Source organism: Chaetura pelagica, unplaced genomic scaffold, assembly GCF_000747805.2.
Source record: "Chaetura pelagica isolate M959 unplaced genomic scaffold, ChaPel_1.0 scaffold146, whole genome shotgun sequence".
In the NCBI taxonomy this organism is placed as follows: domain Eukaryota; kingdom Metazoa; phylum Chordata; class Aves; order Apodiformes; family Apodidae; genus Chaetura; species Chaetura pelagica.
The window spans coordinates 221907-245614 of NW_009953645.1; the positions used below are offsets into that span (position 1 = coordinate 221907).

Genomic DNA, 23708 nt, shown 5'->3' on the forward strand with positions numbered 1-23708 from the left:
AAAGAGTAGGGGGCTTGCTGGGACAGGTCTTGGAGTGCCTTTGCCCATGGTGTTGCATTGATAGGGCATCACCTTCTGGGATATGTGAGGCTTTTGCTGTGACATTGGTAGTCACGCTGAGCTGATGGCTTCTGAAGTTGTGGTGCTTTTCTCTTCCCAGCTGGGATTAACCAAGCCATGCTGGTGTTCCCATGGCTGTTCTCCCTGCAGATTCTGTAGCCGCCTTGTCCCTGCCCTGTGCTTGGAGGGAGCTGTGGGACCCTTAGTAGATGCCTGGATGCTCCTACCTGTCTGCATGCAACCAGCATAGGTGCTGCCCTTACTGCTCTCCCCTCTTTAGGTGGGCCCTGGAACTTTGCATTCACTGTGAAGTTTTACCCTCCAGACCCTGCCCAGCTCACAGAGGACATCACAAGGTGAGGATCAGCCCTCCATGGGCACAGCTGCTGAGCCATCCCCCAGGGAACTGACTTTGAGCATGTGGAGGGGCAGGGCTCAGGCACGGGAATGTCTGGGGGCTCGCTGCCCTCCCACTGCATGTGCCACGTCCAAGTCGTGCCACGTGGGTCCAGGAAGGTGGCTGTGGGAGGTGACAGTCCCTGTGGAATATAGTGTGGGGTGGGGTGCATGCTGCCACTCCCTGGGGAGCCCCAGCCTACCAGAGGGCACACACTTCTGGCCTGCTCTCACCCTCTGCCCCCTCCTGCAGATACTACCTGTGCCTGCAGCTCCGTGCAGACATCATCACGGGGCGTCTGCCCTGCTCGTTTGTCACACATGCCCTGCTGGGCTCCTACACAGTGCAGGCTGAGCTGGGTGACTATGATGCCGAGGAGCATGTGGGCAACTACATCAGTGAGCTGCGCTTTGCCCCCAACCAGACACGGGAGCTGGAGGAGCGCATCATGGAGCTGCACAAGACCTACCGGTGAGCTTCAGGAGATGACAGGCTGGTGGCAAGGAAGGCACCAGAGACCTGGCCTGCACCTGGTGGAGCACCCAGCCACATGTCCTTCTCTCTGTCTCATTGCAGAGGAATGACCCCCGGAGAAGCAGAGATCCACTTTCTGGAGAACGCCAAGAAGCTCTCCATGTATGGGGTGGACCTGCACCATGCCAAGGTATGGGGCGGTGGCCAGTACCACTTCATCGTGCCCTGCTGTCTACACACCTCTCGCTACCCAGCCCCATCCTTCCACAACAAAGATTCAAGAAGGACACAGTTTTGGGCTCCGGGTGGCCCTGCATTAGACCACAGGACCTTCAGAGGTCCAACCTCAACCAGTGTGTGATTCGGTGACCTTGCTGTTAGCCTGTCCCCCATAGCAGAGCACTGAGCAGGAGGGAGCATGACACTGCTGGCTGGACTGGTTCGTACTGGGCAGCTGAGCAGTCCTCTCCTGTCCCTCTTGCCTCCTCTAGGACTCAGAGGGCATTGACATCATGCTGGGCGTCTGCGCCAATGGCCTCCTCATCTACAGGGACCGGCTGAGGATCAACCGTTTCGCCTGGCCCAAGATCCTCAAAATTTCATACAAGAGGAGCAACTTCTACATCAAGATCCGCCCAGGTGAGGTAGGTGCCATGAGCTAGCACAGCCCCAGAGCATGGCAGGGTGCCTGCTCTGCTGGGCTGGGGCTGCCTCTTGGAGAGGTCCTCATCTCTGCCCCAAGGGTCCCAGGTGAGTGACCATGCTGACCAGAAGAGCACATCTGGGGTGCCTGAAGGCTTTCAGTCAGTGCTTTTTTGTTCATGCTCTCATTTTTTCTCACTGACAAAGTGACCTCAGCAGGCTGCAGGCACCCCAGACACCATGACCCCGCTGGCATAGGGAGGTCTCCCAGGGAGGAGGGCTAAAGGTAATTTTTGATGTGTCTTCCATGCTTCACAAAAGGACATCAGGAAGCTTTTTTGTTCCTTTTCCAACTTTATTTTTACTCTTTTCACTTTTACATGCACTGATGGGAGAAGGCATTTCCACCCACATTTCCTAGCAGGCAGGAGGACAAGGACAGTGCATGTAAAATGGAGAGTGATGCTTTCTCACCAAAATGTGCTGTAAAATGTTTTGCTTTCTTGAGGGAATTTCTCTTGCACTGTAAAGCCATTTACAGCTAAGGAAAGTACATAAGTGAGAAGAGTGTGGGTGTGATCTTACCACCCAGTAGGGCATGGACCTTTCCAGCACTGCTTTGAAGACAACTATTTTTAGCGTGGTCATGGCTCCTGCCAGGGGAACCCGAGGGTCTTAGCAAGGCAGATCCCCTCCCATCATGTCCTCTAGGGCAGGATCTGCATGTAACAGTATGTCTCTGTCTCCCCCAAGTATGAGCAGTTTGAGAGCACCATTGGCTTCAAGCTACCAAACCACCGCTCTGCCAAGCGTCTCTGGAAGGTCTGCATAGAGCATCACACCTTCTTCAGGTGAGGAGACCTTTGTCATACCTTCTTCAGGCCTCCCTCCTCAGAGGCAAACATGCTCCTGCCTTTGCCACAATGGGTATGTGTGGGGTGCAGCCCCAGGGGGTATGTATGGGCCTCACTGATGACACCCCACTTCTCTCCCTGCCCCAGGCTGGTGTCCCCAGAGCCACCCCCTAAGGGCTTCCTGGTGATGGGTTCCAAGTTCCGCTACAGTGGGCGGACGCAGGCACAGACACGCCAGGCCAGCGCCCTCATCGACCGCCCAGCCCCCTTCTTCGAGCGCTCCTCCAGCAAGCGGTACACCATGTCCCGCAGCCTGGATGGAGGTATGCCCCAAACTGGGGAGGGGGAGGGAGATTGGTCCCCTGGCAGGAGTGACAGGGGTACAGCTCAACTTGCCCCTGTGGAGAGAGGGCCCGCAGGGTCAAGGCAAGCCGTTCAGCTTCCTTCTGGAGTCTGTCCCCAGCCACATCCCCGTGGCAGAGGGTCCCCACCTCAGGTGATAGCTCAGACTGCACATGAGCACGGGGAGGTGACAGGTTTGAGGTTGGGCAGCTTGGTGCCCTCGCGGGGGTCAGCATCTACACTCTGGGGGGGGGGCTCTCAGGGCTCCCCAACTGTTGTGTAGCCAAGAGCTGGATTCCCCAAGCCGGGACCTCACAGTGTCCATCCATCCCTGGGCTCCTCCCAGTTCCCTGTGCCCTGAGACTCCTGGGACCACCTCTCCCTGCCGCAGGACATCTGGGGCTCCTTGGACCCTGGGTCTGAGCTGGCAGGGTGAGTGGGGGACAAGGGCTAGAGGCTCATGTGAGTGTTGAGGGTGGCAGGGCCAGGGTGACCTGGGCTCTCCCTCACGGGCAGAGTTCTCGCGCCCAGCCTCTGTCAGTGAGAACCACGATGCCGGGGCCGAGGGTGAGAAGCAGGATGAGGATGGTGAGTTTGGCAGCAGGAGACGGTCTGAAACGGAGGACGAGGAGGTGACCACCCCGACGAAAATCAAGGAGCTGAAGGTACAGACAAGGCGGGCAAAGGAGGGTGGAGCTGGAGGGGTACGCTGGCTCACAGGCAAACATGCTCCTGCCTTTGCCACAATGGGTATGTGTGGGGTGCAGCCCCAGGGGGTATGTATGGGCCTCACTGATGACACCCCACTTCTCTCCCTGCCCCAGGCTGGTGTCCCCAGAGCCACCCCCTAAGGGCTTCCTGGTGATGGGTTCCAAGTTCCGCTACAGTGGGCGGACGCAGGCACAGACACGCCAGGCCAGCGCCCTCATCGACCGCCCAGCCCCCTTCTTCGAGCGCTCCTCCAGCAAGCGGTACACCATGTCCCGCAGCCTGGATGGAGGTATGCCCCAAACTGGGGAGGGGGAGGGAGATTGGTCCCCTGGCAGGAGTGACAGGGGTACAGCTCAACTTGCCCCTGTGGAGAGAGGGCCCGCAGGGTCAAGGCAAGCCGTTCAGCTTCCTTCTGGAGTCTGTCCCCAGCCACATCCCCGTGGCAGAGGGTCCCCACCTCAGGTGATAGCTCAGACTGCACATGAGCACGGGGAGGTGACAGGTTTGAGGTTGGGCAGCTTGGTGCCCTCGCGGGGGTCAGCATCTACACTCTGGGGGGGGGGCTCTCAGGGCTCCCCAACTGTTGTGTAGCCAAGAGCTGGATTCCCCAAGCCGGGACCTCACAGTGTCCATCCATCCCTGGGCTCCTCCCAGTTCCCTGTGCCCTGAGACTCCTGGGACCACCTCTCCCTGCCGCAGGACATCTGGGGCTCCTTGGACCCTGGGTCTGAGCTGGCAGGGTGAGTGGGGGACAAGGGCTAGAGGCTCATGTGAGTGTTGAGGGTGGCAGGGCCAGGGTGACCTGGGCTCTCCCTCACGGGCAGAGTTCTCGCGCCCAGCCTCTGTCAGTGAGAACCACGATGCCGGGGCCGAGGGTGAGAAGCAGGATGAGGATGGTGAGTTTGGCAGCAGGAGACGGTCTGAAACGGAGGACGAGGAGGTGACCACCCCGACGAAAATCAAGGAGCTGAAGGTACAGACAAGGCGGGCAAAGGAGGGTGGAGCTGGAGGGGTACGCTGGCTCACACCTGGAGCAGGCAGGCACGGAACACAGGCAGCAAGGCTGGGCTGTAGGCAGGGTCACTTCGTGGCATGGTCCCCTGCAGCCCTTTCTCTATCAGCTGTGTTGCAGGCTGGTGGGACCATTGGGGCATTGCACTTGGCCTCACTGGTGGAAATGGGGCTTGGCTCAGCTCTGATTCCCAAGCACCCTTCAGGTTGTCTCGTCTTGACCTTAGGCAGGGCTGGAGCTGGGAGCAGCACTGCTCCAGCATGGGGATGGAGATGAGGACAGGACAGGCACACTTGATGCCCACCGGTGCCTGCCACTGCCTGGGCACAGCCCACCTTCTCCTTGCCCCAGCCCCTGACTGGCCCAGGGACACCTCAGCCCATTTCAGCCCCATGCTGTGAGAGGAGGGGGGTCCAGTCCTTTGCCTACCAGCCCATCAACTTAACTGTGATATTTGTAACAAGTTCCCTCAACTGACCCTGCTGGTTACTTTTAACCCTCTCTTTGCTGCCAGCCGGAGCATGAAACAACCCCCAGGCACAAGCAGGAGGTATTTTCTCTCTGGAGTATCCTAGTCTTCATTGGTGCATCATATTGTCCATCCCTTCCAAAGCAAAACTGTGTGTCACCCTATTTACTGGAATATAAGATGCACTGGGGCAAGAGGTTGATTGCTAGAGTAGCCTGAGGAGAAGACAGCTAGGATCTGTCCCAGCATGTACAGCATCTTCTATCCCACTAAGTAAGGTAGTCCTGATGGTCAGTGTGAGCAAGAGCCCTCCCAAGGTGCCAGGCCCCCACGCAGAGTCTTTGGCCCATTGGGAAGATGTGGCTTCTGCTCGTGTTACTGACTCCTCCATGTCCTTGCCTCATGTCTCCTCTCTGTCCAGCCCTGCAGCTCTCCTGTGGGGGCTGGTCCCATTGTTCCTGCCAGCACCCTGATCCATGCTCTGCTTTTGCCTGCCCTGCCTCTGTCACCTGCCCTGCCCAGCAGCTCTGCCCTTGCAGCCCCCACTGCAGCAGCATGATCCTCCACAGAGGGCCGGGTTGCAGCTCCTTGCAGCGCCGCAGCTCGTCCCACTGTGATGGGGACAAATGGGTCCCTGAGCAGCTTCCAGTGCCTGCTTGGCTGCCAGTTGGGGCAGGCACTGGCACCCATCACCTATACCAGAGGGCAGCTGTCTCCCTCTGCCCAATCTCAGAGGGAGCTGTCGCAGAGAGGAGGGAGGCTGTCCTCTCCCTGTGCAAACTCCCATGTCCTCAGTGGCCTCCCATCAGGAACAATTCATCCCATCCTAAAACCAACGGGTGTCCCACTGCTCTCTGCTCGCAGTGGGACATAGCTCCTCATTGGAGGTGCTGATGGGGCAAATGCAGCCAGGCCAGGGGGTTTCCGCTGCTGGCACCACGCTGTCCTGACTGTCCCACTTGGCACCTCAGGGCAGACCCCTCCAGGGTGGTGGGCCCCGGGCCCTCCCCTGCCCTTCATTGCTTACCCTGCTGCATGTGCATGTGCTGCTGCCCCAGCCCACCCTGAGCCCAGAGGTGGGCAAACTGAAGCACTTCTCCATGCTCAGACCATGGGGGGAGTTTCTTCATGAGTTGCGCTGAGCCTTCAGCAGCTGGAAAATTTGGTAGGGTTTGTTATGGGTCTCTTGGGTCTCTGAACTGTTCCTGAGGAGAAATACCAGGAAGGTATTTTAGGTGACTCCTTTTGAACCTCAGAAGATGTTTGAGTTTGAAGCAGAAGCCAGAGTTCTTGCTCTTGCTGGTTCTTGCTTTGAGCCAGTTTGCCCACCTCTGGGGCAGGACAAAGGGAGCCACCCTGGTGCCTGTTCTGTCACAAAACAATGCTCTAATGCCTAAACTCCACCTTGCACTTGAGCGCTCTGAGCTGTGCTCTCTCGACAGCAGGCCAGACTCCACCCCAGGCTGCTGCTGGGCCCAGATTGGTCCATGGTGATCCAGGCTTGGATCCATTCTGAACATCTCTGACCAGCTTTTGACCTCCTGCCCTTTGGCAGAAGCCTACTCTGAAGGAGCTCCACTGGAAATGCCAGTGTCCTACCCTGCTGGGACAGAGGCTTGGGTTCCCTTTGTGCCTGGCACAAGTGAGCAGCAAACAAAGTTGCTGGTATTTCTACTAGGAGCTGATCCCTTGCTGATCCCAAGGTTGAACCCATGCTCTTCCTCCAGGTGGCTTAGCTTGTCCTTGGCAGGCTGTGCTGGAAGTGCTGAAAGGTTGTAGTGTGCCCTTCATGGAGGGAAGCCTGTTGTGCACCTGCAGCCATGTGCAGCCTTTTTGTTGCTCCCTGCAGTGGTCTGAATGAGGACTGCAGACCAGGGTGCTCTGACATGCTGTTAATTTGGTTCTTGAGACCCTAAATTCCAGCCCAGCATGAAGCAAACCTTCCCAGTGCCCCTGCTCATCTCTTTAGCCTTGGCTGGTGCTTTAATCATAGTTACCTTCCTCTCTCCTTCCCTAAGTTTTTAGACAAGCCCGAAGATGTTTTGCTAAAGCATCAGGCCAGCATCAATGAGCTGAAACGGACCCTGAAGGAGCCCAACAGCAAGCTGGTTCACAGGGAACGGGACAGGAGGCTGCCTTCCTCACCAGCCTCCTCCTCACCCAAGCACGAGGATGAAACACCAAAAGGAACCCCAGAAAAGGCCAGCGAGGTTTGTGTCACTGCGTCTCTTATGGAGCGAATCAAGTTGTTTGCAGAGAGGTGCACCTCAGCTTTTGGGCTCTGGTTCTCTTGCCTCCTGTGCTGCCCTGGTGGAGCATGGTGGAATGTATGTGGTGGGAACAGGGAGGGGGCCTTTGGCCAGGCTGTTGACTCTTAAGTTTTGTAACAAACCAACCATTTTCACGCTGCTGATAGTGATCTCCCCTTGTGCTCAGGCAATGCATGGAGTTCAACTTCTCATTCTTCTCCAGGAGGCTGTGTTTTAGGGGTACATGAGGGTTGGGCTGGGCCTTTGTTGGCCCATGAGCAGGGGATTTCCTCAACCCTCAGACCTCAGTAGGGCTGCTGTGGGGCGGTGCCATCCCTGTGCTGTCCTGTGCTGCAAGTAGCTCTTGCCTGAGGGCCAGAGCAGGACCTGGTGCCCCATGGTGCTCTCACCTGCTGGGACCTGGGTGGTGGGAGCAGGTGGATGGGTGAGCAGTGCTGCCCTGACATCCTGCACACACATCCTTCTCTCCTGGCATTTTGCCTGCTGGCTTTGTGGTGGGACCATGAATGTGAAGGGAAGGTGCCTGGGAGGCTGGAATTGAGGGTGCCAGGACATGCAGAGCCCCCAGCGCTGCATGGGCAGTGCTGGTGGGATACAGCTGGGTGCTCCACAGCACTGGGTTCCTGGGTGCTTGGTATTGGTGGTGTGTGGCAAGGGCATCTCCCTGCCAGCCTGGGTGCCCTCTCCCTGCCTGGGGCCCTCCCTGCTTGCTCTTCCCCCTGTGGTGTTCACTTCCCCATGGTGGCTCTGGAGCTGGTCCTGTGCCCACACTGGGAGGCACAGCTCCAAGCAGGTGGATGCCAAACATGGGACCCATTTGCCAAGGCTCCCTCCCAGGACCTTCTTGCAGATCAAGGGAGACGTGGGGCTGGGCTGTGTGGAAGGCACAGCAGGGCAGCCAGGCCAAGGCTCTCTGTGGGGACTGGTGCCCATGTGCATGCAGGTTCCCAGCACCAAAAGGGCTACAGGGTGGCTGGGGCTTCTGGCCCCACATCAAGGCACTGAGCTGGGAAGCGGGACTTCATCCCACATCTCTTTTACAAGCAAATACATAAAGTGCAGAGTTGTAAATGGAGCATCTAGAGCTGTGACGTCTCTTCATTCACCCATCCCTCCATCTACCACCCACCTACCCACCATTTGTTCCTTCATTCCTTCTCATGTGCGCTCTCTCTCTCCCTCTCCCTCTCTCTCTCTCTGTGTCTCTCTCTTTCTCTGTGGGTGTTGGGGTTTCTCTGCTGGCACAGATGATGGAAGAGGACTCCCTAGACGATTTTGCATCTGAGCACGGAGCTTCCCTAAGCATGGAGTCTTTCACGCAGAAAAGCCTTGTCTCCTCTCCTGAGGTTGTCACCATCCTGCTTCTCTCCCCACTCCTTGCTCTCACAGTCGGCTCCCCTGTGTGCCCCACTGGCCTGCCAAGGTGGCTCCTGCCCTTTGGGCAGGGCGTGAGCCTTTTGCTGGCCCCCAGAAAGGTCCCCTCTCTAGTAATGAGCGGGATCCCTCACCAGGACAAGGCTGTTGGTGAAACTTGCTCCACTGAGTGTTTCTTCTGTGCTGTAAGACAGGATCCTGGGAGAAACCTTCCAGAGGAGCCCTGCTGTGCTCCTCAAAGGCTGGCTGTGTGGGTGAGGTGGCCAGTGCTGGGGGTCCCAGGGTAGGGCTGACCCTGTGGCACTGGCACTCTGCTGGTGTCTGCTGCAGGTGCAGGCAGGCAGCTTCAAACTGTCTTTAGCAATCCCTTGTGCTTCCCTGGCCCTCTGGCTACAGTTGCAGTTCCCTGGAGCCAAGCACTCTGAAACAGGCATCTCTAGAGGCATCAGGAATGTTGGACTTAGGACTTTGCAAAGATGGGTAATGCTGCCTGGGGTGTTCTCTCTCAGTGTCCACGGTTGGGCAGTGTGGGCCCTCAGCAGTTCTGGCATGCAAGGTTTATCTTACATGATGGTGGTAGTTTCCCAGGGCAACCAAGAGAAGATACCACTAAGCAGAAGAAAACTGGTCTTTGGGAGTTGGTTGTGGTATAGTTGGATGCAGCCACGCTGCAGGCTGGTGCCCAAGTGCAGTTGGGTGCACGTCCTGCTGGAGTGGCCCCAGGGAAGATGGTGGAGCTGGAGCAGTGTCAAGCAGGGGGACAGGCAAGGCAGAGGCAGGGGTAGGACTAGTCCCACTCTCACTCCCTGTCATTTCCCTCAGTCAGAGCAGAATTTGGCAGCATTGGCAGGCTGGGCCTGAACCTGGGCTGGTTGGAGCATGTCCTCTGGAGGTAGAATGGGTATGAGTGAGGGCTTGCCCACAGCCTTGGCCTTCAACAAGGATGCAGACACCTTCAGTGAAGCTTGGGCTCTGCAGCAGCATCTTCTGTTCCATGGTGGGACCCTCTATGTGCCAGTATTTAGGAGCTGATAGTCAAGAGCAGCAGAAGTGAGTTGTACACACGTCTTGATTGAGTGGATCTTTGCCTCCACCTTCTGGCGACCCTCAGGGTGCCAGGGCTGCACTGGGGTGTCAATAACAAGGTGGCCTCACCAGTGTTTCTCTCAGGTGTTGGTGGCTTAGACTCAGCAGCTGATACCTGGGAACTTGTCCTCTCCTGGCCTGTGGTCACCATGAGGAATTTGTGGCCCCAAGAGGGTGACAACAGGAGGACATCAGCAGAGCTTGGAGCTCTCATCACACTCAGCCAGTGCCCATGGCCTTCAGACTTGTTGAGGTTGGGTTATTTATCACCTCAAGCTACACGTATCTCCACCCTCCTCTCAGTCCTGACTCCTGATGGAGGACTAGAATGCTGGGCTGAGAGGTGCTGGGAGTCTCTTCAGCTTTGGGTGCTTAAGCAACCCAGCATGGTGTCTCAGCATCTCAGTTTCAGTCGTTGCCCCCTTCTTGTCATAGGACTCATGCTTTCCTCTCAGGGGAGCTGGGTCTCCCTGCAGAGCAAAGAACCATGACAGGGACATTTAAGGACACCAAAGGGAGAAGCCTTCTTCCTACCTTGGGCTTAGCCAAGGTCATGGTCCATAGTGACAGGGCCAGAGGACTGTCTGCTCTGTGCCATTGTTTCTTTCCTTTCTACCAGCTTACTCTCTCTTGTGATTCTCATAGTGAGAATGACCTTCCCAAATGCCCCTGGTCCTAGAGCCAATTTGTTGGGGGATGCAGGTCGAAATGTGAAAGTAAATTATCCCTTAGGAATTCAAGGTTGCTCTATGAGCAACCTTCCCAGCATCATCTTGTCTTAGACTCAGCTCCTCTCTTGGCCCTCAACTCTGCCAGCCTACGGACCTCCAAAGCTTCAGAAGTTCGCTTCTTTCCTGGAGGACATACCCAAGTATCAAGATACTCTGAACATCTCTGAGAGTCCTCAGGTTCAGGAGACATGAGAGCTGCCATGAGCTGTGGAACCAGAGCTGTGGCCAGAGCTGGTGTTAAGCCCTCCAGAGCAGAGTTCAGATCACACCCCAGAGTAGCTGGCTGTTCCCTTGGAGTGGTCTTTGCTCATCCCAACAAAGTTTGAGAAGGAAACTGCTTTGGAAAGAAATCTGGAGCTTTTCAGTTTTGCTTACTGTTAAGAGGTGCTGCCAGGGATGAACATATTGTTCCAGGATTCAGATTTGTCTTAAGACTTTTTAATTTACGACATGTATTTAAAGCTTCAGCTCAGAGAAGAGGTATGAAAAGACTTAAATACTTGTCTAGGGAAGATGTCCTCCAAAGGACTCTGGTTTGCAGCCAGAAAAGGGGGACGAGAGGGCTTCACTGAAGAGATATGTACATGTGCTCAAAACCTGTCCATCCTTTCCTTGGCTGTAGAAAGGATTCAGGAATGAGACCACAATGTAGAAGAAGAAAAGCTACTTTGCCTTCAGGAAAGTAAGGTTGAATCACCCACGACTTTGCTACTGAATGGAAGACTGGTGCTGAGGGAATGCCGGAGACCAGCCTGGGCTTCCCAGCAGGCCCAGTGCAGCTGCTGAGTGAGAGAGAATGTTGCTTGCATGGGTGAAACACAGCTGTGAAGGACGTAGGTGCAACCTGCCTCTGTTGTGATTTCTGTGGACTAGAAAGGAAGAAAACCTGCGTTGAAGGCAGATGTAGAGGAAGGGAGCTGGGGAGCAGGCAGTGCTGAGGAGTGCAGGGTCAAGGGCTGTCTGAGGGGCTCATGGGAGTGATGCTGCAGAAAGCTGGCAGGGGACAGGTCTCTGAAGAGCTGGCTCCTCCAGTGTGGGTGCACAGGACTGCCTGGCCACGGAGGGTGCAGGTGTCATGGCAGAGTTTGGAGGAGGGCGTCCCTGCTGCCCTGTGATGGTTTGCACTGCCCAGTTGCCATCCCAGCAGCTGTCCTGGCCTTGCAAGGAGTCAGCACCACCTCTTCCCTGGGTGGCTTGGCAGCCAGACCCACCCACAGCCCCTGTGATGCTCCCACCCTGGCACAGCTCTCTGGGCATTTGGAGGGACGTTCAGGGACAGCCACACTCTTGTCCTTGGGGGCAGGGGCGGGCAGAAGGGCTGCTGCTTGCCTGGGCACTGCCAGGCGCCCTGGGCCTCGGGAGCTTTGCCTGATGTGGGCAGGAGCTGAGAGACAGCAGTTTTCTGCCCAGAGCTTTCACCAAAATTTTTGATTCCCCTCCTTGTGGAAGCCCTTCCACTTCTAACTGGTTTTCCTTCTTTCTCTCTCTTCTCTTACCTGATCTTTTTTTTCCTTCCCTCTTGCTCTGTTTCTCTCTGATTCCTTGTTTCCCCTTATTCAGGATCAGTTATTAAGTTTCCATTTCAGGTGCAACTGCTCCAAATCTTCACCCTGACTTCCCTGCCTGGGTCATGGCTCATATTTTCACATTTTTTTCCCAGTTGGAGTGGCAAGCAAGCAGCCAGCCCTTCCCAGTTCCTGGGGCTGGGGTGCACACTGGTGCTGCAGAGGGTCAGTCCTGCCCGCAGGCTTGTGCCCAGCAGCCTGTGTCACATTAGAGCCCATGGTGACCATCCCCACAGTGAACTCTGAAGGACCATGATCACAGCACTACCCTTCCCATGCCTGCTGCCTTCACTGGCTGGCTGGGAAGACTGCTGGGCTTCCTCATCAGTGTAAATGTTTTCCTGCAAGCTGTCTTCTAATGGGTTGTTTTCTACCTTCTGTTCCAGAAGTGGTCAAATTTTAGCAATGCCTTGTTCTTGGCATTTGTGAAGCCTTTAGCTGTCTTGTGGGACCAACACCTGGATGTACAAAGTGTACGAGGCAAAGGCAGCTGAGTGTCCTGCCATTCAAAGCAGATACCCCTGTGGGGTGTCAGATTCCCATGGTGTCCTTACTGCAGGATGCTCCACAGCCTTTGCTTGGTCCTTGCTGCAGCACCTGTAGCTGTCTCAGCTGCCAAGTCTGTGGTCTTCTGTTACATCTTGTAGGTGACCTTTTACAGGTGACATTCTCTGAACTGCTTGGTTTCAGCATTGCTAGAAATCTCTCCTAAATAATTGCTTCTGAGGAGATTTTCTGGGGTGTTGGAAAGAAAGATTTTGGAGTGAATCTGAGCTGCAGCATCTGCTTCTGGGGAAAGGAATGGGAAAGGGCCATTCTGATGCCTAAAGGCAGTTTCTTTTCTTGGTCATGCTCCTGGCAGTCTGACACAGTCTAGGGGCACCATGGATGAAACTGAGAGTGAAGCCACTCAGAACACAAGCCATTGTCTACAGTGAAATCTCACCCTTTGGTCATGGAGATTGGTTGAGCTATCTGAAAACAGGACTCAGTTGGGGGGTCCTAGTTGGGTTAATTCATGAGAGGTGCTCTGAGAGACTGTTAGTACATCTGCTGGGAGCATTGCTTCCACTTCTGTACTTCCAGTGAAGCTGCAGGTATTGCAGCTGTGTCAGTGAGCCATCACCCAGAGTAAAACATGGTCCCTGGAGAGGATAGAGGGGCTCAGTCCCCTTATTTTCAGTCTATTTTCTCCATCAGTGAGTTGCCAGAATCTTTGTACAGACCCTGCCTCAACTCTTGCATAAATAACAATAATCATCACGTAATCAGCCCTGTCCAAGGCAGATCAGGTTTCTGTGACCCACGCCAGCAGTTACTAGCAGGTAGGTAAAGTATGTTTGATGCTAACTCTTCTTGCTCCAATTGCAATGCAGGGCTCGGAGCATTGGGTATTTATAGAGAGAGAAACTCCTAGGCTGGAAGCAGTAGCTCTAAAGAAAGCTCTGGGAGTCAAGAAAGAAGAAGCATGCGCAGGTACCTCAGAGGTGAAACTGAGCACAAGCACGTCCAAAGTGGAGATTGCACTAGGGAAAGCCAAGGAGGTGGCAGGCCAGGAAGAGCCAGAAGATGCAGCCCTGGATACCCAGATGAGAGCAAAAATGATCGCTAGCCCAGAGGATTTTGAGTCTTTCTGGGAGGATGAGATCAATGAGAAGGAGTCCAGGGGGGAGCCCAGCCAGGAGGCAGAGAACCTGCCACCTGAGAGCACAGAGGAGGAGCCCCAGGAGCAAGGCAAGGAAGAAACCAGGAGTGAGTCAGGTCTGCCCAAGCCATGTCAGCAGCCTCCAGAGAGGCAAAGGGCCAAGATTTTGGGGCCAGAGCCTCCACAGGGAGAAAGTGAGGTGGTCTCCAAGGAGCATGCTTCTGCAGCCTCCAAGAAGCAGGAGGCCAGAGTGCCAACTACAGCCACAGAGCTCATCAGAATTAAAGTGAAGGCTAGTGACAATAGCTCAGAGAGTTCTGCGACCCAGAGGATCATCTACTTAGGAGATCTAGAGGAAGAAGAGGACAGTAAAACACACCTGCTCTCAGAGGCTGGTGGACAGCTTGACTTGGAGGAGAGACCAGAAGCTGCTGTGAACATGTCCGGAGAGGGATCCAGGCATGCAGCATATTCAGCAGAAGGTTTTCAGCCCCCTTCCTCAGCAAGTCAGCAACATAGGGCAGTGTCTGGAAAACCTGCTGAAGCTCCAACGCAGCCCAGGACAGGCTGTGATGGGACCAGCCCAGCAGGACACCCCACCTCAGAGCAGGAGGAAGGGCTGCAAGAGAAAGCATATGCTGGGCTAACAGGCTGTGAAGTGCCTGAGGGAGGTGAAGCCCAGGAGGTGGCACCAGAGGAGATGGATGTGCAAAGCCTAGTGGGAGGCTTGAAGCCACATGGCCTGGGAGGGGACATTCATGGGGCTGAGGAGCCCAGAGAGAGCCCAAACATCTGCACAACAGTGGAGGGGCTCTCAGGAAGGACTGGAGCAGACAACGACAAGGAGGAAAGTGCCAGAATGGTGCTTCAGGTGGAAGAGATAAAGACCAAGTCACTTCCATCAGCTGTGCCTTGGCAGGGCCACCCTCACACCACTGTGGGGTCAGGGGGGGATAAATCTGTCCCTGAGCCTGTTCCCCAGCAATCCAGCCCTGTCCCTGCAGAGCCAGCCCTGGGTGCTGAGCCTGTGGGCAGAGACTTGTCCCAGAGCACCAGCCCTGTGAGAGCTGTGGGCATACCCACTGATGGGGACCCTTCAGCAGAGGTGGCACACAAGGAGACAAGTCCTGTAGAAGGCATAGGAGCACCCAAGGACATGAGCCCTGTAGCAGAGGTGGCAAGACCCAAGGGTGTCAGTCCTGAATCTGAAGAACAACCCCAAGGCATGAGATTTGCTACATGGAAACCACACCAAGGTGCAAGTCCTGTTGCAGAAGGATCACCCCAAAATACAGATGCTACAGCAAAGATGATCCAGGTCAGAGACCCAGCCACTGGGCAGGTGGCCCAGGACACAGATGTTGTCACACGAAAGGCAACCCAGAGCAAAGTCCCTGCCACAGAAGAGCCACTCCAGGAGGAGAAGCCCATGAGAAAAGAGCTCTCCCAGGACACAGGACTTACATCAGGGAAGCTGACCAGAGATGAAAGCTGTGGAATGGATGAATTGTCCCATGACAAAAACCATTGCATGGAGGAGTTGCCTCCCAAGGCAGAAGAACCAGAACAAGACACTGAGGCCATAACAAGAGGGTCTGCCCTGCCCAAAGAGGGTCCTGTAGCTCGAGGGATACTACACACTGCAGATCCCAAAGCACAAGAGCCATCCTGGAACTCGGAAGTAAGCCCAACAGTAGGAGAAGCCACCAGGGACAATGATCTTGCTCTGGGCTGGCCACTGCAGGATAAGGCTTCTCCCAAAGAAACTGCTGATGTCCCACACTTTGATGCCCCTGTAGTAGGTTTGTGTCAAGGAAGCAAGACATGCCAGCTCTCCACCTTGATCTGTAAAGGCAGGGGAGAGCTGCCAGTGAGTGGTGGGACCCATCAAATAGAGTCTGGGTCATTGATGTGCACATCTGGGATGACTGGAGTAGTGTCACAGGAGCATGGAGTTGTCACTGTGGCCCCAGGTAGCTGGCAGGAGAGTGAGAGCTACAGGAAAACCTCAGTGGCCTCTAAGATAAAGATGTTTGAGCAAAGCAAAGTGGAGAAAAGGGCAGCCCAGGAGGGACAAGCATGTGTGCCTGAAGCTGAGGCATCAGAAAAAGCAAAGGAGAAGACTAGCCTGGCGCAGGACATGCTTTGGAACACAGGCTTTGCCTCACCACCAGCAGTACCTGTAAGTCTGGTGGAACCTGTGTCCAGTGTGAGCTCCTTGGCTCTCAGGCAAGGGGCTGGTTCAGGAGCCTCCTCCCAGCCTCTCCCTCTGAAGGAAGATGTTTCTGTTGACCTGGAGCATGAAGGAGAAGACTGTGCTGACTTGGCCTCCCCTGACTCTGGCTGTGAACTCACACTGGCAGAAGCCGTGGTAACTCTTCCAATGAACTGTCCAGCTGGAAAGTTCATGCGCATGTTGTGTGGCTCTTTATTATGTTGAGTGGCTCCTCCCACACCCATTGAACGAGCAGCCGCTTTGCATACCGTGTCCTTTTCTGTATGTCTGTGCCGTCAGGCTTCCTCGCTGAATGCAGACCTGCTGGCCAGTTGGTTCATCAGCTTTTGTTTTGTGACCTCCCTGTGACATTTTGGCTCCCAGGAGAATGACCCTCACTAAACCCAAGGGCACCCAGCTTCGTGTCCAGTAGCAAGAAGGGGAGAGGGGGGGAGCTGCGCCTTGGTCACAGACACGCACACACACCTGCCCACGCTTCCAGCTTCACCCTGGCATTTCTTACGTTGATGTCCCTTCTTGCTTAGCTCCTCAGCCTTCCCTGCCCTCCCCTGTCTACTGCAAGCTGGTGGCTGGATGATGAAGTAGCTTTCTTTGCTCATTTAAGTGCTAGATTAGCTCCTTTTGAGTTCATTTCCTTAAAACTAACCATTTTCTCTAATCCAGAGCAAATCTCAGGAACCAAGTGGGGAAGAAAAGAATTTAGCTGACCCATCAGTAAAATCCATCCTGAAAGAAGAGAATTTAAAGAGTGCTGGTCCAGTGGTCTTCCAGGTCTCAGTGCTGTTTTCCTAACTGCTTCTTATTGTAGTATGAAAGCTCCCCTTGAGCAGCTGAGGGCTGTGTGCTTCCAGCTCCTCCCCCATTGCAGAGCTGTTATGTATGTATTTATACATACACACACACACAGCACCATCTATGCCAGCATGTTCCTCTTGAGTTTGTTTGACACCCTGTTTCTTATACCTCTCAACCTCCCAGCAGTGCCAAGGGAAGGTTGTGCTGGCATAGCCTGGCCCGTTGGGGGATTGCTCTGGCTGTAAACCCTTGGACAAGGGCCCAGGAGGTGGGTCTCCTCTGTCATCAGCTGTCTTAGAGCTGTTCCTAAGCAAGAACAGCCTCCAGTTAGATACAGAGTCCAGCAATGAGTCTAGATTTTCCATGGCTTCATGGCAAAGTGTGGCGAGGGGAAATGTACCCTATGATGGCAGAGTTGAGAGGTATGTCCATGTCTGGAGCAGAGCTAATGGAGGGAGGTCATCCCTTGGTTCTGCTTGTGCTGTCAATTACACTGACCAAGCACTCAACCAGGTCATCCCTAAGACTCACCCTCAGCTGCAAGAGGCCTCTGGAGGGTGAGTGTGGTGTTGGTGGGGCAGATCCCCCTGGTGCAGGGAGTGCTCCAGCAGGGCTGGGCCTCCTCCCCCTGGGGCAAATCTGCACAGGGCCCATGTGGATGTTCAGTGGAATTGGCACACTCCTTCGCTTCTCCCTCACCATGCGTAGCTGATGGGGCCCTTTTCTTTAAACTCTTCTCTCTTCCCCTTTCTTTGTTTGTTTGGTTTGTGGGTGCCCAACCCTACTGCCATGTGGTAGCACTGGTGTCTGAGCTGTTTCTGAATGTCTCTTAACAGACCTGTTGTTTTGCATACATCTGCTTCCACTGGGTGCACGGATGTGCCTCCAAGCTGGCCAAGCTTCTCTGTATGACTGACTTTTTTTTGCAATGATTAATTACCAATAGACTTGGCAAAATCAGATCAAATAACTCTCCTCCCCCCACCCCACCCTGCAAAGTTGCTGCTGTCAGAAAGGTTTCAGTCTCCATGCTTGAGTTGTGTTTGACTCTACTCTGCAATGTTTGCTGCAGCCTTCTTTCTTTTTCCTGTCCCTCGTGGGCACAGCCAGCACTGCTGTGCCAGGTGGTTCTCACCGTCTCCATCTCTCTCCGCCATTGTGTCTCATTCAGAGAGCAGGCTTGAGGGAGGGAGCTGAGGAGAAATCTAAGCCACCTCGGCACAGGGCTCCTGAGAGTGACACCGGTGATGAGGAGCAGGACCAGGAGAAGGACTCAGTCTTTCTGAAGGACAACCACCTGGCTATCGAACGCAAATGCTCCAGCATCACAGTCAGTTCAACCTCCAGCCTGGAAGCAGAGGTAGACTTCACAGTGATTGGTGACTTCCATGGCACAGCCTTTGAGGACCTCTCCCGGAGCCTGCCTGAGCTGGACAAGGACAAGAGTGAAATGGAAGATGAAGGCCTGGTTTCCTTCCAGCATACTGGCAAAGTAGTTGCTGGATTGGAAGAAGATGTCAAGGGCGGGGAGAAGGTCTCCCAGCCCAGCCCAGATGTCTCCCAGCTAGAGGTACACAGGGACACCATTCCACCGAGACTGTCTCAGTGCCATCATGTCTCCATGTTCCTTGTTCTGGTGCCTGATATTGCCTCACTGGTGTGCACTCCCATATGGGTATGGCAGAGCATGCTAGCTTTCAAACATCCCCAGGTTCCTGTCTGGTGTAGGCGGTCTCCCCCAAGGCATGCTGCCATCTCTGTTGCATGGCCCTGTTGTGTGTGTTGTGCATCTGCTAACCAGAAGAAGTCACTGTCATCTCTTAATCCCCTGCACCTGGCTGCTACCCTGTCCCTTGCACCATACAGCATGTCAGCAGCTGGGAAGGGCTGTGTCACTAATCAATGGGTCTGTCCTTGTGTTTTGCATGAAGCCAGTGATGGGTTTGTGTAGCCAAGAGAAATATGCTGCCAACTAACTTCTCTGGGCATGTGAGGCCAGGGGGGATGCACGGGGCAGCTGGTGGGAGCCACTCTGAAGCTCATAGAGGGTCACTCCTGTGCCAGGAGGGATTATGACTGGGCTAAGGAAAATGCATGTGAGGGGTGTGTGGCAGCTGAGTGCACACCATGAGGAGAGGACAGTAGAGCCAGTGCCAGTGTAGACAACACATAGCTTTGCCTCTGCACCAAGCCAGGGCCATCTCCTGCCCCATCAGTTCTGGGGCAACCCTCCAGCCCTGGCAGGTAGGTCCCAAATGCTGCCTGGACCTGCCAGAGTGAGTCCAGACCTGGAGCCAGGAAATAGTAGCAGAGTTAGAGGGAGCTTTCTCTGAGCAAGCCCAGAAACCCTTGTGTGGATGCTGTGGGCTCCAGGGTCACAGCAGGGCCATGGGCATGGGTGATCAGCTCTGCAGTGCCCAGTGGCCAGCACTGGGCAGGGGAGGCCTTTGGCTTACTGAGCCAGTGCTCAGCATCCCCTGGGCAGGAGCCTGAGTAGGAGCCCTGCACAGCTCCAGTTTCCTGTACTGTGGAGTGCTGGACACCTGTCTCCATAGGAGCTGGTGCAGATCATAAACCTGCTGCAGGGCATGAGTGAAATGGATTTGGTGGGTCTAACCCATGGTTTCTGTAAATCCATCAAAAAAATCCCTGGAAACCCCAGGGACAGAGCATCAGGTCTGATTTGGGCCATGTCAGTTCCACAGGACACTTGGCATGATGGCCATCTGCCCAGGGCAGCAGCCTCACCTCTGCTCTTTGCCCAGGTGGGGGTCAGCATGACACTTGCAGGACGTCATATGTGTGTGGCGTATTTCAGAGGGGCAGAGCAAGGACACTCTGCTCCTGGGGGTGATGTACAAGGAGCACTCAGGACTGTTTGCATCGTGTCCCAGAGCCTGACTTGCTGTATTTTTTCTGCAGTTATCAGGCCCGAAAACAGATGCTGTGACCAAAACGGATGCTGTGACCGTTAGGTTGGGGCCAGGCATGAAGAAACCTGAAGCAGATGGCTCCACTCCCCACCAGGCTGGCACCACAGGCACAGTCCAGGTGATGTCGTGGCTTATTCCTTCTGTGGCTCTGACAGCTCTGCTGAGCCTCAGTCCAGCAAAAACCTGTTCCCAGCAGCAGCGCTGAGAGAGCCAGTGGCTGAGTGGGGTGGTCAGAGCCTCTGTTTACCCTTGTCTTGCTGATGTCCCCAACACATCAAACAAAAGCCCACCAGAGACACTCTGTGTGCACCTCTGGCCATCTCTGCTGGGAGGGCTGGACAGAGTGGGACAGCCACCATACACGCTGCACTGCACATATCCAGCCTTCTTCCGGCTGCACTATCTGTGCCAGTGTCACCCCTCCTTGGCATCTCCAGGCTCACCTGGTCTCCTTTGTCCCAGCAGGTTGATGGAGGCAGCCCGGGCAGCAGGGACGCTACAGCCACAGCTCACACTGGCACTGCAGAGACAGCACAGGTGACCTCAGTAAGCAGGGCTGGCCCTTTGGCAGCTGGGGGAGCCACTGTCCCCGGCTGTCCCTCAGCTCCAGCGAGGGTGACCAGGGCCCGCTGTGCTGGGGGCGGGTCCCTGCCTCATCGGGGGCGTCTGTGGAGGGTGACCTGCCACGTTTGTCCCCGTGTTGCATCTAAGCCAATGCGTCCATCTGCTCTTCTTTCAGGATCACAGCACCAAGGCTGGGAAAGGGGCCATTCCCACCACAGACCTTCGCTCCCTCTCACCGGTGAGGGGGAGGACGTGGTCCTACTGGCTAGGCCAAGGGGTGGGGAAGGGAGGAGGAAGGGATGCAATCTGTGGGCTGGTGTGGTCCTACAGGGCCCCCTCCTGTGTTCCCAGCACTAGCACCCTTGGGTTTGTACTAGCAAGAGCAGAAGGATGCTCAGAAGGTTGGGGAGCAAGATGGCAGGGGACCCCCTACCTATTGCCTTTCTCCTGTGTCAGACACATACCTTGAGCACCTGCTGGAGGAGGATAATTCCTGAAAAACAGCCCAGTCCCTGGTGAAGTTTCATAGCAGACTTGAGATACCTTTAGTTCTGGGTGTCCTGCCTGGCCACCCAAGGTCACACTCAGAGTCTGCTGACTCCCAGTGTAGGTGATGGCCATCAACATCCCTGTCCAGCAGCAGGCCTTCATGTGTGAAGTGTTTCCCTTCTCAGTAGCCTCATTTTGATGGAGTCAAGCATGGCCAAACACCCCGTGTTGCCTCAGGCTCATCACTTGGTGCAGCAGGAGAACATAACCAGCACACCATGGCTGGGCAGTGATTGTGCCAGCCCCACCACGCAAAGTAGCACAGGCAGTGCTAGAGGTAGCCTGAGAGCTCTGCACTTAAATGGCCCTAAGGATGGATGGAGAAAAGTGAAACACAGCCACAAAATCATCTCCCTGCTGCAGAGGCCCTTTCCTGCAGCTCTGGGCTTGGGGTAGCTGTGGAAACCTCTCCTTAGCCCCCCAAAAAACCTCAGGAGCTGGGAGCCCAGGGCAGTGTCTTCTTTTCCCTTGCCACTCTCTCCCTTCCCATGCTTGGCTGAGTAGGTGCATCCTAGTGGGAAGGTCCCAGCTCTCTGGGACTCTGAGGGCTCTTCTTTGGTGGCCCTGCTGACACCACTGCTCTGTCCTGCAGATAACCAGCAGCTCTGCTGGGAAAGAAATGCTCACCAGCATCTTCAGTGCCACTGCAGAAACCCTCTCGACTTCCACCACTACCCACGTTACCAAGGTAAGAGCAGCTCTGAAGGGGACAGAGAGGAGGTTCCTGATGGAAGTAATTGGAATTTGAGGATGGGTGGATTTATGTTGTGGTTGGTTGTGTACAAAATGCCCCTTCTTAAAAGTTGGAAGAGGTGTGTGCTGTCCCTGGTGAGCCAGCACAGTGCTCCATGCTGTGCCCAGTTCAGCCCTGTCCCATCCAGCCAAGCATGACAACAAGGGACTGCAGGCATCAGGTATTCATCACCTGCCTGCCACCAGTGAGGACTGTGAACTGTGCTGTGCCCATGGCTACTTGTTAAACTGGGAGGGCAGGAAGTCTTTGGGGAGGGAAGGAGGAGCAGCGTGTGTTGTTGCTGACCTGAAGCCAGATGGGGAAAAAGACTCCGAATTAGGCTGCCAGCCCTGTGCACGTGAGTGTGGGTTGGGTGTTCCCAGATGTATCTAGAGCCACATCCCAGGTCCCTCTGGCCCAAGAAGCCCAGAGCACCAGTACAGAAGCATCTTCCCTTGTGTCATCTGTAGTGTATTGGGTTTATTGGAGCTGGAGTGGCTCAGGCAAAGAGGAGTGATGGTAGGAAATGGAGGGAAATGAGGCTGCATCAGAAAACCTCACCCAAATTATGTGCACATAAATGAAAGCAAAAGCTCAGTGAGGTACCTGAGCAGAAAGGAGGAGTGCTCAGTACCTTCCAGCTACCCCTCTTCCTTTCCTCCCTGCCCATGGCCAGCTGTGCCTTGCTGGTTCTAGCCACTGCATTGACTCAGGGGTGATGGGAGCTATGCTGACTATAGGGGGAGTTCCTGAAGTGAAGCTGCATTGTCCCTCATCCAGTGGACAGAGCTACAAGTGCCAGGAGCTGGTTGGTGGGACAGCTGTGGGTGAGTGTGTTCCTTCTTGTCATGCAGACTGTGAAAGGAGGGTTTTCAGAGACCCGGATAGAGAAGCGCATCATTATCACAGGGGATGAAGACGTGGACCAGGACCAGGTAGGAGCAGGATGCCCTAGCTCTGGCTGCCGCTGTCTGCAGCACCACATGCTTCTAGTTCTGGCTCATACCTGTTTACTCTTTCTTGCTGAAAACTGACCTCTGTCTGGCAGAACAGGAACCCACAGAGTGCAGGGGCTCCCATGTCAAGTCCCAGCCCAGCTGCTGTCAGTGCCCGCTGCAGCAGGGAAGCAGCAGTAAAGGTTACATCCAGCACAAGGCCTAGTGATGGGATCACATTTTTGTTTTCTTAAAACAAACTTTCCAGTTCCCCTTTATGTGTTGAAATACTCCAGGTGACCCAGGTTATTAATCTTTTTTTTCCTGCATAGTCTCACTCCAGCTGATGGTGTTTTACATCTGCCTCCATGATAGAGGAACAAAAAATGACAAACTTTTATGATGGAGGATGCAGGCTCCTTTTCCTGTGGCCTAAACCTTTGGGATTTTTTGCTTAAAAAGAAAAATTAAAGAACTAAAATATTTTTAAAGCTTAGAACATAAATTTTAGGATTTTTTAGAGTTACTATAATAAATCTAATTATATTATTATAATTGATTTTTCTAGAGTTTTGCTGCATAGAGAGTTGCTGCTGTTGCTTTGCTTGGGTTTCAGGAGGGAGCCTGGGACATAGTTCATCTCTAGAGAAAAAAAAAAAAAGCAAGAGAAAGGCAGTGCATGAGGCATCCCAGTAATGTGCAAATCCCTGGTCAGTGGTGAGCTCCAGCCTCTTCTGCTAGGCTAGGTTTCAGCTTGGAACCTCTGCATCTGTGTCCTCTGGGATGGTGGCTGATGGACAGTTGCTTTCTGTCTGCTGGTTCTGTCTGGTTGAGAGCAATCTACCAGATTTCAGGGAAGTGACAACAAAATATTTCATCCTTCTGCTTTCTAGGCACTGGCTTTAGCAATCAAAGAGGCAAAACTACAGCATCCCGATATGCTGGTAACCAAAGCTGTGGTATACAGAGAAACAGAACCTTCTCCAGAGGAAAGAGACAAGAAACCTCAGGTAGGTGGAGAAGTGACCAGACCTGATTTATCTGTGCTGCAGAAGGGGTGGATGTAACTGGGCAAGTGTCTCTGATCCCCACCAGCTGCAGGTGCTGGCAGGTGTTGCTGCTCCTTGGCACTGTATGGCAGCTCTCAGCCAGCAGTTCACTCTGACGGTGGCTCTGGGCATGGCCACCTGGTTGTGGTAAGAAAGCCAGTGCTGTGCTACCAAAAGCAGTGCTGCAGATGTCACCTCGCTGACCTTCTCAGCAGAGGGGTTGCAGTCATTTGCGTGTAAAGAATACAGGACCTGCTTGTTCCCACAGCAGGCAGGGAAAGA

General features: G+C 54.7%; 1 protein-coding gene across 1 annotated transcript in view; it reads left to right on the top strand.

Annotated features, from left to right (window-relative positions):
* Nucleotides 1-23444, top strand: part of EPB41L1 (erythrocyte membrane protein band 4.1-like 1) — a 28773-nt gene extending 5329 nt beyond the window's left edge. Inside the window, exons 5-20 of the mRNA XM_009999851.1 lie at nucleotides 341-416; nucleotides 710-928; nucleotides 1034-1121; nucleotides 1423-1575; nucleotides 2327-2424; nucleotides 2575-2750; nucleotides 3286-3434; nucleotides 5007-5042; nucleotides 6980-7171; nucleotides 17835-18233; nucleotides 19586-19714; nucleotides 20062-20142; nucleotides 20336-20398; nucleotides 21302-21397; nucleotides 22297-22377; nucleotides 23271-23444. Of these exons, the coding sequence (XP_009998153.1) occupies nucleotides 341-416; nucleotides 710-928; nucleotides 1034-1121; nucleotides 1423-1575; nucleotides 2327-2424; nucleotides 2575-2750; nucleotides 3286-3434; nucleotides 5007-5042; nucleotides 6980-7171; nucleotides 17835-18233; nucleotides 19586-19714; nucleotides 20062-20142; nucleotides 20336-20398; nucleotides 21302-21397; nucleotides 22297-22377; nucleotides 23271-23444 (2210 nt within the window). The remainder of the gene's footprint in view (nucleotides 1-340; nucleotides 417-709; nucleotides 929-1033; nucleotides 1122-1422; nucleotides 1576-2326; nucleotides 2425-2574; nucleotides 2751-3285; nucleotides 3435-5006; nucleotides 5043-6979; nucleotides 7172-17834; nucleotides 18234-19585; nucleotides 19715-20061; nucleotides 20143-20335; nucleotides 20399-21301; nucleotides 21398-22296; nucleotides 22378-23270) is intronic.
* The last annotated feature ends 264 nt before the right edge of the window (nucleotides 23445-23708 follow it).